The following is a 15,438-nucleotide window of genomic DNA, read 5'->3' as shown; positions in this document are numbered from 1 at the left end:
TATTCTCAGAACTAAGATCTGAGAGAAATGTCTCCTGCAGGTTCTCAGAGCAAGATGTTGTGTAACAGAGTGAATAACTTATATCCTCAATCACATCCTCACAATGGAGGTCACAGTGATTGACACAATGACCTTCTCCATAGGTTGATGCCATAAAACCAAAGCACAATTCAAAGACAGTAATTGGGGTCAAGGAGTAGAATGGGGAAGACAAAACACTGCAGTGCAGGCATGCCACTCTGAGAGATGTAGATGAACAAATAAATGGTCTAATAGTCTACACATTTTCCAGCCTATTTCCCATAGTGTTTCTCTAAACCAAGTTAAAATGCATTGCCTGATAGCGAGTTCAAGGTCATATTCTCTGAGACACATTCCAGGAGTCCAGCTATTGGAACAGTTAAATTTCTACCCACAGGAGAAAATTAGCCATTCATTGGAACAGTCAGTGAAACTGCAAAGTTGGACTAATAGTTTCTGAAAGGCTATCAGTGAAAGTTAACATGCAGAATAACTATTATATTACTATTCCTGTCTCTTTCATGAATAAAGATCTGTTTTTTTCCCTATGGCAAGTTTAAGGAAGATAGTCTACAAGCTACTCTTCAAACTCATGCCAGCCTTATTTGCCTGTGATATAGATCAGACACTACAGCTGCCCTCCTCCAAAAATGTTCAATGGCTCCCCATGCCTACTGGATAAACTTCAATGTTATCAGCATGAATGCCAAGCCCTTTATGTGGGCCTAACCCTGCCTTTTCAGTCTCATCTCTTATCTTTCCCTATATACCCAATGCTCCCAATCACACCTCACTGCTCAGTGTTTTCCAAACATGCCATGTGGTCTCAGGCCTCCTCCTGTCTTTGTTCATGTTGGTCAGACCTGGTATTTTCTCACAAAGAAAGAAATCAGGTGTCCAGAGTTTGTGGCAATGCTCTCTTGTGTCTGTCATTTCACTACTTCTGTGACAGGATTATCTGACTGATTTTACATTATTCCTGCCTCCTATAAACTCACCCTCAGCCTCCATGTCACAGGACTAAGCCCTAAATAAAAACATCCCTTTGACGCTGGTTAATCACTTACCCTACAATATGGCTCCTTCTTTTTTATATCCTCCTGCTGGATCAGCCTCAGGCCCTGGACACCATTCTGGAGGCCTCTCTCATACAAGGCTTGAAGTCTGGGAATTTCTTCTTGTTCAACAGCTACTATAAGCTTCAAAAAAAAAAAAAAGGTAAGGAGCATTGATAGAGGTCAATGTATCATCAGTGATGAAAGATAAAGTCAATGGAAAATCATCAACTATTGTATGACCCAAACGAGGTTAATTGTTTTATATTATTTTTTCTTCACATATCTAATTCTTCCTTTCTTCATGACTGTTTTCTTCCTCCACCAAGAAAAGTTGTCTTAAGAAAATGGCATAAAAACAAATTTTCCCTAATAGTGAAATATAGCCTCAATTTCCATTCCGTTACCACAGTCTCTATGTGCATCTTGGCCATAAGCAACTCATCACTACCACATTCTCAATCCCAGAAGGGAGAGAAGCATAAGTTGCTGGGACTTTATTTCCCCACCCCGACAAAACAGAATGGCCTCCTTATTTCTTCAGGAAAATGTAAAATATCAGCACATCAGAAAGACAACTGGTATTGAATGTAATGGAATATAACTGACAAGATAATCCCTTTTATTTTTGGAATACATTATAAAGTATTTACTAATACATTCTGTTGCAAGGGGAAAACCAGTAAATTCATCAACTTATTTTCTATTTATTTATGGGAAAAACATCTGTTTGAGGTACAGTTTCTTTTTTACTTAAGGAAAGGGGCAAAGGAAAACACAGGTGCATATTTGAAGGTATATTAGAATTCACAAGTCATTATTTCATACCAAAGAGGGAACAGAATTTCATGAGGTGACACTTTTAATCAAGGTGTAAAGGCTTAAATCAATAAATAATTAACCTTAAAAACAGAAGTGGAATCAAAGGACTCTATCAAGTAATTGAAAAGATAACCCACACAATGAGAAAAAATATTTGCAAATCACGTAGCTGATAAAGATCTCGTATTTAGAATATGTAAAGAATTTTTACAACTCAATAAGAAAAACTGAAACTAGACTTTTATATCTTGTCTTTTCCACTTATGTCAGGCCCATTTTACTGAATTATTTTTTAAAATGTGGCCATGCACCGGGGCTCATGTCCATAATCCAAGCTACTTCAAAGGCTGAGACAAGAAGACCACTTGAGCCCAGGAGTTCAAGGCTGCAGTGAGCTGTGATTGTGCCACTGCACTCCAGCCTGGGCAACAGGGCAAGACTCTGTCTCTCAAAAAAAATTGTTTCTATTTTTTAAATTTCTATTTATTTATTTATTTATTTATTTGAGACAGGGTCTCACTCCCACTGCCCAGGCTGTAGTGAAGTGGCCCATTCATGACTCCCTGTAGCCTCGACTTCCCAAGCTCAAGTGATTCTCCCACCTCAGCCTCCCTAGAAGCTGGGACTACAGGCATGTGCCACCACACTCAGCTAATTTTTTGTATTTTTAGTAGAGACAGCATTTTATCACATTGCTCAGACTGGTCTCCAACTCCTGGGCTCAAGTAATCTGCCAACCTCAGCCTCTCAAAGTGCTAGGATTACAGGCATAAGCCACTGAGTCCAGCCCTACAATTTTTTTTTTTTTTTCCTCAAAGCATCTTTTTTTTAGTTTCACTCTTGTCACCCAGGCTGGAATGCAATGGCAGGATCTCGGCTCACTGCAACCTCTGTGTCCCAGGTTCAAATGATTCTCCTGCCTCAGCCTCCCAAGTAGCTGGGATTACAGGTGCCCGCCACCATGCCCAGCTAATTTTTATATTTTCAGTAGAAATGGGGTTTCACCATGTTGGCCAGGCTGGTCTCGAACTCCTGACCTCAGGTGGTCCACTCACTTCAGCCTCCCAAAGTGCTGGGATTACAGGCGTGAGCTACCACACCCAGCATCTTTAATGGTGACAATAAGTTTTTATTCTTAAAAATTATAAGGGCCAGGCACGGTGGCTCATGCCTGTAATCCTAGCACTCTGGGAAGCTGAGGCTGGTGGATCGCTTGAGCTCAGGAGTTCGAGAACAGCCTGGGCAACATAGCAAAACCTGTCACAAAAAAAAAAAAAAAAAAAATACAAAAGAATTAGGTGAGTGTGGTGGTGTGCACCTGTAGTCCCAGCTACTAGCAGGCTGAGGTGGGAGGATCACTTGAGCTCAGGAGCTCAGGAGCTCAGGATGGGGCACTACACTCCATCCTGGGTGACAAAGTGGGATCCTGTCTCCAAAAAAAAAAAAAAAACTTACATGAAGAAGGGACATGACTACCAACATTGCAGAAATAAAAGGACTTATAAAAGAACACTATGAACAATTGAATGGCAACAAACTAGAAAATCTAGATGGAATGAACAAATTATTAGAAAAACACAAAGTTCTGAAACTGATTCGACAAGAAAAATTTAATAAACCTATAACACATGAAGTGACTGAAAACTTCCCACATTAAAAAAAAAAGCCCAGGTTGACAGGCTTTATTCACGAATGCTACCAGATGTTAAAAAAAAAAAATACTAATTCTTCATAAACTCTTCCAAAAAACAGAAGAGTAAGAATCACTTCCCAACTAATTCTGTGAGGCCAATATTAGTTTGATACTACAACCAGTGCTCTGGTTTCTCTTCAGAAAGAAAAAATATTTTGCCTTTTACCAAAACCAAATATCGTAAGAAATTGCAAACCAATATCCCTTAAAAATACTAATGCAAAACCCTGAACAAAATACTAATAAACTGAATGCAGCAACATATAGAGAGGATTTTACACCATGACCAAGAGGGATTTATCACAGGAATGTAAAACCAATTTAACATCCAAAAATGTATTAATACACTACATTAATAGAATAAAGGATAAAAACCACATGATCACCTCAATAGAAGCAGAAAAGGCATTTGAGAAAATTCAACACCTTTTCATGATAGAAAACACTCAACAAACTAGGAACAGAAAGGAACTTCCTTAATCTGATAAAGGGAATCCACAGCTAACATCAAACTTAAGGGTAAAAGATTGAATGCTTCCTCTATTAGATCAAGAACAATTCAAGAAGGTTCACTTTTACTACTTCTGTTCAACACAGTATTGGAGCTTCCACCCGTGGAAATCAGGTAAGCAGAATAAGTAGGTAAAAGTCATCTAAATTGGAAAAGAAATTTATTTGCAGATGACATGATCCTGCATATAGTAAAGCCTAAGGAATTCATAGACAGACAGACACACACACAATTAGAACAATATGAGTTCAGAAAGGTCACTGGATTAAAAAAAATCAACATACAGAAATCAATCATATCCCATGCATTACCAATGAATTATAAAAAGTGAAATTAGGAGAACAATTCTCACAAAAGCATCACAAAGAATAAATTACTGAGCACTACAGACCAAATGGATCTAATAGATATTTACAGAGTTTCATCCAAAAGCCACAGAATATATATTCTTCTCTCCAGCACGTGGCTCATTCTCAAGGATAGACCAATATGTTGGGCCACAAAACAGGTCTTTAAAAATTTTTTTTTTTTTTTTTTTTTTTTTGAGACGGAGTCTCGCTCTGTCGCCCAGGCTGGAGTGCAGTGGCCGGATCTCAGCTCACTGCAAGCTCCGCCTCCCGGGTTCCCGCCATTCTCCTGCCTCAGCCTCCCGAGCAGCTGGGACTACAGGCGCCCACCACCACGCCCGGCTAGTTTTTTGTATTTTTTTTTAGTGGAGATGGGGTTTCACCGTGTTAGCCAGGATGGTCTCGATCTCCTGACCTCGTGATCCGCCCATCTCGGCCTCCCAAAGTGCTGGGATTACAGGCTTGAGCCACCGTGCCCGGCCTAAAAATTTTTTTAATGAAATTATATCAAGTATATTCTCTGACCACAATGGAATAAAACTAGAAATCAATAACAAGAGGAATTTTGGAAACTATACAAACACATGTAAATTAAACAATATGCTGCTGGCCAGGCACGGTGGTTCACACCTGTAATCCCAACACTTTAGGTGGCCAAGGTGAGAAATCACTTGAACACCTGAGCCCAGGAGTTTCAGACCAATTTGAGCAATGGAGAGAGATCCTAACTTAAAAACAACAGCAACAACAACAACAACAACAACAAAATGATTGGGCATGGTGGCTCACGCCTGTAATCCCAGCACTTTGGGAGGCTGAGGCGGGTAGATCCCTTGAGGTCAGGAGTTTGAGACCAGCCTAGTTAACAAGGTGAAACCACATCTCTACTAAAAATACAAAAATTAGCCAGGCATGGTGGTGTGCACCTGTAGTCCCAGCTACTTGGGAGGCTGAGGCTGGAGAATTGCTTGAATCCAGGAGGTGGAGGTTGCAGTGAGCTGAGATGGCATCATTGCACTCCAGGCTGGGTGGCAGCAAGACTCAGTCTCAAAAAAAAAAAAAAAAAAAAAAAAATTAGCCAGGCATGGTGGTGCACCTGTGATACCCATTACTCCAGAGGTTGAGGTGAGAGGACTTTTTTTTTTTTTTTTTTGAGACAGAGTTTCACTCTTATTGCCCAGGCTGGAGTGCAATGACACGATCTCAGCTCACTGTAACCTCTGCCTCCCAGGTTCCAGCAATTAATTACCCTGCCTCAGCCTTCCAAGTAGCTGGGATTACAGGAATGTGCCACCACACTCAGCTAATTTTGTATTTTTAGTAGAGATGGGGTTTCTCCACGTTGGTCAGGCTGGTCTCGAACTCCCAACCTCAGGTGATCCTCCCTGCCTCGGCCTCCCAAAGTGCTGGGATTATGGGCATGAGCCACCACGCCTGGCTGGTGGGATGACTGTTTGAGCCTGGGAGGTCAAGGCTCCAGTGATCTGTGATAGTGCCACTATATTCCAGCCTCGGTGACAGAGCGAGACTCTATCTCAAAAAATAAACAAACAAGCAAACAAAACCAATATGCTCCTAAATGACCGGTGAGTCAATGAAGAAATTAAGAAGGAAATTTTAAAATCTGTTGAAACAAATGAAAATAGAAACACAACATACCAAAACCTTTGGGAAACAGCAAAAGCCGTACTAACAGGAAAGTTTATAGCTATAAGCACCTACATCAAAAAAGTAGAACTTCATATAATCTGACAATGCATCTTAAAAAACTAGAAAAGCAAGAGCATACCAAATTCAAAATTAGTAGAAGAAAAGAAATAATGAAGACCAGAGCAGAAATAAATGAAATTGAAACAAAACAATACAAAAGATTAATGAAAGGTTGGTTTTTTGAAAAGATAAATAGAATTGACAAACCTTTAGTCAGACTAAGAAAAAGAGAAGACTCAGATAAATAAAATCAGAGATGAAAAAGGAGACATTACAATCAATACCACAGTAATTCAAAAAATTATTAAAGGCTACTATGACCAACTATATATGCCAATAAATTAGAAAACTTAGAAGAAATGAGTAAATTCCTGGACACATACAACCTACCAAGATTGAACCATGAAGAAATCCAAAACCTGAACAAACCAATAACAAGCAATAAGATCGAAGCCATAATAAAAAGTCTCCCAGTAAAGAAAAGCCCAGAACCTGATGGCTTCACTGCTAAATTTTACCAAACATTTAAAGAAGAACTAATACCAAACCCTACTCAAACTATTCCATAAAATAGAGGGGGAAATATTTCCAAACACATTCCATGAGGCTGGTATTACCAATACCAAAACCAGACAAAGACACATCAAAAAAATGAAAACTATAGGCCAATATCCCTGATGAACACTATACAAAAATCCTTAACAAAATATTAGCAAGCTAAATTCAACAACACATCTAAAAGATCATTCATCATGACCAAGTGGGATTTAACCCAGGGATGCAAAGGATGGTTCAACATATGTAAATGAATCAATGTGACACATCATATCAACAAGATGAAGGACAAAAACCATATGATCAGGCCAGGCATGGTTCCTCACGCCTGTAATCCCAACACTGTGGGAGGCCGGGTTAGGCGGATAAACAACAAAATACCCATCATCCTTAAAAAAGGAGAAAATCTTTAAGATAATGAGAAATACGTAAGATAATATCCTCCATGTTCATCTCTATTGTCACAAATGGTCGATGCCACAAATGACAACAGAGATGAACCTGGAGGACATTATCTTAGGTGAAATAAACCGAGCACAGAAAGATAAATGCTGCATGATCTCATTTATATGTAGAATCTCAAAAAGTTGAACTCACAGAGGTAGAAAGTGGAATGGTGGTTACCAGGGGCTGAGGGAGGCAGGGGTGGTATGGAAAGATACTTGTTAAAGGACACAAAATTTCAGTTAAGTAAGAGGAATAAGTTCAGGATATCTGTTACACAAAATGTTGACTATACTTTTGAAGACTGCTCAGAGAGTAGATTTAAGACTTTGCATCATAAAAAACAATAAGTATGGAAGGTAATGCATATGTTGCTGAGCTTGATTTAGCCATTCCACAATGTACACATACTTATTGAGACACAGTCTCACTCTGTTGCCCAGGCTGGAATTCTGTGGTGTGATCTCAGCTCACTGCAACCTCTGCCTCCCAGGGTCAAGCAATTCTCGTGCTTCAGCCTCCCGAGTAGCTGGCATCGCAGGTGTGTGCTACCACAGCTGGCTAATTTTTATATTTTTAGTACAGATGGGGTTTCACCATGTTAGACAGGCTGGTCACAAACTCCTGACCTCACGTGATCCACCTGCCTTAGCCTCCCAAAGTGCTGGGATTGCAGGCAGGCGTGAGTCACCGTGCCCGGCCCACAATGTATACATACTTCAAAACAACATGTTGTACATGATAAATATATACAGTTTTTGTCAATTAAAAAATAATTTTAGTCCAGGCACAGTGGCTCACATCTGTAATCCCAGCACTTTAGGAGGCCAAGGCAGGAGGAGTGCTTGAAGCCAGGAGTTTGAGACCAGCCTGGGGAACAAAGAAAGATCCTGTCTCAACTTTTAAATAAGAAATAAAGTTAAAAAGTAATAATTTTAATTTTTTTTTTAAGGCAAGGCCTCGCTCTGTCACCCAGGCTGAAGTACAGTGGCACGATCACGGATCATTGCAGCCTCGATCTCCCAGGCTCAAGCAGTCCTCCCACCTCAGCCTCCCAAGTAGCTGGGACTACAGGTGTGCACCATCGCACCTGGCTAACTTTTTAAATTTTTTGTAGAGATGGGGTCTCACTATGTTGCCTAAGCTGGTCTCGAACCCTTGGGCTCAAGTGATCCTCCAGCCTTGGCCTTCCAAAGTGCCGGGATTACAGGCATTAGCCACAGTATCTGGCTAATATTTAGAAAATAGAACTATTTTCTAAAAAGGAAGAAATAAAAGACACTCAACATCATTATCACTAGGGAACTGCAAATCAAAACTTCCACTAGGATGGCTAAAATAAAAAAGACAAATCAAAATGCATGTTGGCAAGAACATGGAAAATTGGAATCCTTATTAATTACTGGTGGGAATGTAAAATAGTACAGAGCTTTGGAAAACCATTTTGCAGTTCCTCAAAATGTTAAACATGGAGTTACCCTGACAACCAGCAATTCCACCCCCAGGTATATACCCAACATAAATGAAAACATATGTTCACACAAAAACTTGTACATGAATGTTCATAGCAGCAGTATCCATAGTAGCCAAAAGGTGGAAACAATCCACATGTCTATCAACTGATGAACAAATAAACAAAATGTGGTATATCCATACAATGGAATATTCTTCAGCCACAAAAGGAATGAAGTACTGATTCATGCTATAACATGGATGAACTTTGACAACATTATGCTAAGTGAAAGAAGTCAGCACAAAAGACCACATAGTATATGAAAGTATTTATATGAAAAGTGTAGAATAGGCAAATCCACAGACAGAAAGTGGTTGCTAGGGCATCAGGGGAGGTGAAATGGGGAGTGACTGTTAATGGATATGGGGTTTCTTTTTGGGGTGATGAAAAAGCCTAAAATTAGATAGTGGTGATGATTGCTCAGCTCTGTGAGTATACTAAAAACTGATCTGTGCACTTTAAAAGGGCGAAATGTATGGTACATAAATTATATGTCAATAAAACTTTTATTTAGAAAATTACATAAAGTCACACCATCTTTTTTTAGTTATTCCCTAAGATTAGATTTCAAAAATTACATAGATACAAAGAAACAAAATACCACATTAAAAAAAATGTAATATTAAACATCACTAAGAAAATGCTAGTTGGAAATTAGTGAAGGCTCTGGTAAAATGCCATACCTTGCCACACCGCTTGTAGGAAATTCCCTTTTGCTGACAGTATTCATAGAGAAGGGCTGCACCTTGTACACATAATTTGGCTTTCAGAGACTCAGGTTTATAATAAATTCCACTATGTATGACACCACTGTTATGTCCAGTCTGGTGAACAGCTACAGAACAAGACAAACAGGGTATAAGAGTAAGTACATGATTCATACAAAACATAAGAGGTAAGAGAACAAACTAATAGTTGAAGCTATTAGAGACCACATCATGTAAAATTCTGCCTGAATTTGTTCAGATCACTGGTAGCTTCTTCTCACAGCCATCCCTGGTATCCATGTCGCATCCTTCCAGTCCGTCTCTTGATTTCAACTACATCTTTGGTGCACAAACTTACCTCTCATTACCAGCACACCACACTTCAGGGACCCACTATGTCTCTTTGCACTCTGCCTTGGGGCCTCTGCTAACTTTTTTAGAGAAGGGCACAGGGTGCTCAACATCACCAGCAGCAATCCTCAACCAATAGGGACAGGAGCTGATGAATACGTGAGCACAATCCTGGGAGACATTATACTGCTCCTCAGAGGTTCCGGTGGAATCAAGCTCACCGCAGCAATCTTGATGTGTTCTCGTGTCTTTTCCTCCCTCCCTGTCTTACTTTCCTCATCCCCTCACTCCTGTTTCCTCAGATAACATCTCAAATAAATAACCTATAAACATGTCCTCTTTGTTCCACACTGTGCTTTAACCTCTCAAATAAACAACCTATAGCCATGTCCTTGTCCCACACTCTGCTTTTAGAACACAAACTAAGATACTAACATTGACATTCAGCATGAAAGATTCAGAATAGACAAAATGAGCAGATGCCCAAGTAAGCCCAAAGAACAACTTTGATTATATACGTACCTAAATCTTTCTCCTTTTCCAGAACACCAATAGAAAGTGATGGATGTCGCAGGATGAGTGCTCTGGCAGAGGCAAGCCCCACAATTCCGCCACCAACAATGACTATATCAAACGAGCTTCAAAAGAAAGTCATCTTTAAAGTAATGTATATTTACAGTAGACCTTGCCAAACTTCACATGCACAATTTTCATCATCAATGGACAATTAAACTATTAATTTGTAATCATTAAAATGTACTGGGCAGCCCGGCGTGGTGGCTCATGCCTGTAATTCCAGCATTTTGGGAGGCCAAGGCTGGTGGATCACGAGGTCAAGAGATCGAGACCATTCTGGCCAACATGGTGAAACCCCAACATTACTAAAAATACAAAAATTAGCTGGGCGTGGTGGCACACGCCTGTAGTCCCAGTTACTTGGGAGGCTGAGGCAGGAGAATCACTTGAACCTGGGAAACGGAGGCTGCAGTGAGCCGAGATCGCACCATTGCACTCCAGCCTGGTGACAGACCAAGTCACCATCTCAAAAAACAAAAAAGAAAAAAAAAAGTATTGGGCCCTGTGCTATTTGGTTTCACACATATTTAAAAAAAAAAACCCTTAAAAGTTATACGAATCAAAGCTGGGTGTGATGGCTCATGCCTGTAATCCCAGCACTTTGGGAGGCCAAGGCAGGTGGATCACTTGAGGTTAGGAGTTCAAGACCAGCTTGGCCAACATGGTAGAACCCCATCTTTACTAAAAATACAAAAATTAGCTGGGTGTGGTGGCAGGCACCTGTAATCCCAACTACTTGGGAGGCTAAGGCTGAGGAATTGCTTGAACCTGGGAGGCAGACGTTGCAATGAGCCGAGGTCATGCCACTGCACTCCAGCCTGAGAGACAGAGCCAGACCCTGTCTCAAAAAAAAAAAAAAAAAAAAAGTTATACGCATTTAAAAAAACCCCTCAAAAGTTATACACATCGCTGGTCAGCAGGGTAATCAACTACGGCTTACTGGCAGGCAGGATAGCTGGTTGCCCAATCTGCTCTATATTTCCATAGCACAGCAGCCGGGCTGGTTACATAAGTGACTGCAGTCATGCATTGCTTAACCATAGAGATAGGTTCTAAGAAATGCATTGCTAGGTGATTTCATTGTGCAACATCACAGAATGTACTTACACAAACCTAGATGATATAGCTTACTGTACACCTAGGCTATATGGTATAGCCTATTGCTCCTAGACTACAAGCCTGTACAGCAGGTTACTATATTGAATATTGCAGGCAACTGTAACACAATGGTAAGTATCTGTACATCTAAAAATGTGTAAATATAAAAAAGGTACAGAAAAAAACCGGTATTATAATCTTTGGTATCACCACTGTACATGCAGTCTGCGGCTGACCAAAACGTTGTTATGCAGTGCATGAGTATACTTTGTGTTAAGCATAGTCATGATTCTACTACTTATCCTTTTAAAATTCCAATGTAGTATTCTTGACAATGCATTAACACATTAAAGCTTTAACACTTTAGTGTGCAAGAATTTTTACATGTTTTTCTTTGAGAAGGAAACAACTCTGAGAAAATAAACCTTGGGGCAATAATTGGTCCAGAAATGGGCTTAGGAACCACAATCTTTGCCATGGCAAACCCTGATTATACAAATATTTACAAAATTTAGAACAGGCATGTATAATTTATATAACTCTGCAATTAGAAGCTTAAAAGATTACCTTTAACACTGACCTGATGGTCAACAAATATGGATCTTCTAGGAACAGCAGACAGAGGGAAATTTCATAGATTAGGGCCTTTCTTTGAAAAGTGACCTAAGTTTCAATTTCAAAATCCTTAGCAAAGCACATCAATTTGATTAGAATTGTTACCACATCTGTGGCTACATCTGGAACCAGAAACAGATACCTAGACAACTAGGAACTAACATGTAAGCTTGATAAATCAAATCCTACATCTTAAATTAATTTGGGGGTCATAAGTGAATAAAGTTCCCTCAGTCAGAGCATAAGCCTCATAACTTAAACAGGGAGAACCTCCAGGTGATGCTCAGCAGGTGCTTCTCCTGCAGCAGCTTTAGATAGGATAAAATGGTTGTCAAGGATGGTGAATGATACCCACATTTAAGAAGAGAGGGTACAAAAAGAGCAGCACAAGCAAAATGGGATTCTGGGTCCACTACATTAATACTAGTTATTGGCAAATGCTTACAGTGGTCAACTAAAAAATTACTAATATGATCAGAGTGTATTTGGAAGTCCAAGCCTTTAAACAGGTTTTTAAAAACATAAGTTCAGTAGATAAAAGGTAAAGCATTCACATTCCACTAGAGTTACTTCACTGATTTACAGCCATTGACCCTTTACACAACTGTCACAATAAACAGATGTTTTATGGATTCTAAAATATCCTGGCTTTTAAGAATTCCAGAAGAATAACTATTGTTAAGATAGGCTTTTTATTTTTCAAAACCTCTATAATCTTCCACTAAGGCAGGTGTTCAAAACATTTACAAATACTTAAGATATTTGTATGTGTATTACTTAATCATATTTTATATATAGTCATCCCTCAATACCCACAGGGGATTGGTTTCAGGACTCCCATGGATACCATGGGAAATCTGCATATGTTCATGTCTTTTATATGAAATGACACAGTATTTGCATATAATCTACACACATTCTCTCTTTTTTTTTTTTTTTTGAGGCGGAGTCTCGCTCTGTCGCCCAGGCTGGAGTGCAGTGGCCAGATCTCGGCTCACTGCAAACTCCGCCTCCCAGGTTCACGCCATTCTCCTGCCTCAGCCTCCCGAGTAGCTGGGACTACAGGCGCCCGCCACCTCGTCCGGCTAGTTTTTTGTATTTTTTTAGTAGAGACGGGGTTTCACTGTGTTAGCCAGGATGGTCTCGATCTCCTGACCTCGTGATCCGCCCGTCTCAGCCTCCCAAAGTGCTGGGATTACAGGCTTGAGCCACCGCGCCCGGCCAACACACATTCTCTAATATACTTTAAGTCGTCTCTGGATTACTTATAGTACATAGTACCATGTAAATGCTATGTGAATAGTTGTTATACTGTATTTTAAATTGTGTTATTTTTTATTGTTTTTTCCAAATATTCTGATCCATAGTTGGTTGAATCTGCAGATGCAGAACCCACAAAAACGAGGACCGACTGTTTTGACCAACTGTTTTTTTTTGTTGTTGTTTTGTTTTTTGGTGAGACGGAGTCTGGCTCTGTCACCAGGTTGGAGTGCAGTGGCATAATCTCGGCTCATTGCAACCTCCAGCTCCTGGGTTCAAGTGATTCTCCTGCCTCAGCCTCCTGAGTAGCTGGGACTACAGGTGTGTGCCACCAGGCCCAGCTAATTTTTATATTTTTAGTAGAGCCAGGTTTCACCATGTTGGCCAGGATGGTCTTGATCTCTTGACCTCGTGATCCGCCCGCCTCGGCCTCCCAAAATGCTGGGATTACAGGCATAAGCCACCGTACCTGGCTGTATTTTTTTAATTTATCAAGTTGATATCTACATCAATTACATGGCAGTGTGTATATAAGAGAGACAACTTTCATACTGTTTTTGTTTCTTACTTTCAAGTTCAACTATGATACTTTGCTTTGCCTTCAAGCCTCACTTTTCTGTAAAAGGTAGCATAACCTTGGCACTTACACGGGTGGTCTTGACTTCCATCATAATGTTTCTCATACTTGTTGCCTTTTGTTTTTTTGGGTTTTTTTTTTGTTTTTGTTTTTTGGCTTTTTTTTTTTAGATGGAGGCTAGTGATTGAATGTTGATGTTCTAAAAGTTGACTCTGGCTGCTGTGTGTTGGTGGATGGGGGCAGTAGAGTGGGAGACCAGTAATAGTGATTGTGATTTCTTGTGAGTCATGTAGACAGTTCTTTTCGGAAGCTTTTCTTAAGGTAAGAAAAAGCAGGGCTAGTGTAAGTTTTGTTTATACTGAAAATGTTTAAAAAAATTTTGGAGTCAGAGTCTCACTCTGTTGCCCACACTGGAGTGGAGCGGCATGATCTTGGCTCACTGCAACTTCCCACTCCCAGGTTCAAGCGGTTCTCCTGCCTCAGCCTCCCTAGTAGCTGAGATTATAGGTGAACACCACCATGCTGGGCTAGTTTTTGTATTTTTAGTAGAGACGAGGTTTCACCATGTTGGTCAGGCTGGTCTCAAACTCCTGACCTCAGGTGATCCGATCGTCTCGGCCTCCCCAAATGCTGGGAATACAGGCATGAGCCACTGCACCTAGCCCCTTGCTGCCTTTTGATAATTATAACACAAAAGCTTTTGGGGAGGTAGACCTTCCACTTAGAATTATTACCTTGGTACAGATTCCCAGCCAATATATTGTTTTTGCAGATTATATTACAACCATCAATAAATTCTTCTTATTTTCAAACATAAAACTATCATACTGAATATGCTTTTTTCAATTACATGTGCCACCCTTCACTCCCCCCCTCAAATCTGAAGAATCACTGTTTTATCCAGTGACACAAAATCATTGAAATATGTTTCACAAACTAAAGCACAAATCTCCAAGCATCCACTACGGAGAAAGATGAACAGAACAACAGTCAGAGATGAATACTGGAGGGCAGTTGCAGGCCAAGCTAACCATGGAGGCTGAAAGGGACATCTTTCTCTACAACTCACTTAATCTCAGGTTAACCCCAATGAATGGTTTAACAGATAATTTTCTTAATCTTTTTATGGAAAAGCTCATACTTACATAAAGTTAGACAAAACAGTTCAATGAAACCCCATATATACATCACCCAGCTTCACTAATTATCAACTCACAGCAAATCTTGCTTCTTCTATACTCTATTTCATCCCCTCCTGTAGTATATTATTTTGGTGCAAATCTTAAACACCACATTATTTCATCTGTAAATATTTCAATGTTAATTTCTAAAAGGCATCTCTAAAAACACACACTACCATTATAGTTAAAAACATTAACACGAAATTTTTTATGTCACCAAATATTCACTTTAAAATTTTCAGGAAAAAATAGGGCAAAATCTTGGGACTTAGAGTTGACGTCAAAAACATTATCCATAAAAGAAAAAAATAGATAAAATAGACTTTATTAAAACGTAAAACTTTTGCTCTGCAAAAGACTCTGTTAAGAGGATAAAAAAACTAAGAGATTGGGAAAAAAATA

General features: G+C 39.7%; 1 protein-coding gene across 1 annotated transcript in view; it reads right to left on the bottom strand.

Moving 5' to 3' along the window:
* The window catches only part of L2HGDH (L-2-hydroxyglutarate dehydrogenase), a 70,070-nt gene that overhangs the window by 50,072 nt on the left and 4,560 nt on the right, over nt 1–15,438 (bottom strand). Inside the window, exons 2-4 of the mRNA XM_023222626.3 lie at nt 10,252–10,367; nt 9,355–9,506; nt 1,089–1,220 (exon numbers count right to left, since the gene is read on the bottom strand). Coding sequence (XP_023078394.1) covers nt 1,089–1,220; nt 9,355–9,506; nt 10,252–10,367 — 400 coding nt within the window. The remainder of the gene's footprint in view (nt 1–1,088; nt 1,221–9,354; nt 9,507–10,251; nt 10,368–15,438) is intronic.

Source organism: Piliocolobus tephrosceles, chromosome 6 (genome assembly GCF_002776525.5).
Source record: "Piliocolobus tephrosceles isolate RC106 chromosome 6, ASM277652v3, whole genome shotgun sequence".
NCBI classification, from domain to species: Eukaryota; Metazoa; Chordata; class Mammalia; order Primates; family Cercopithecidae; genus Piliocolobus; species Piliocolobus tephrosceles.
This window is presented reverse-complemented; position numbering and strand designations above follow the sequence as displayed.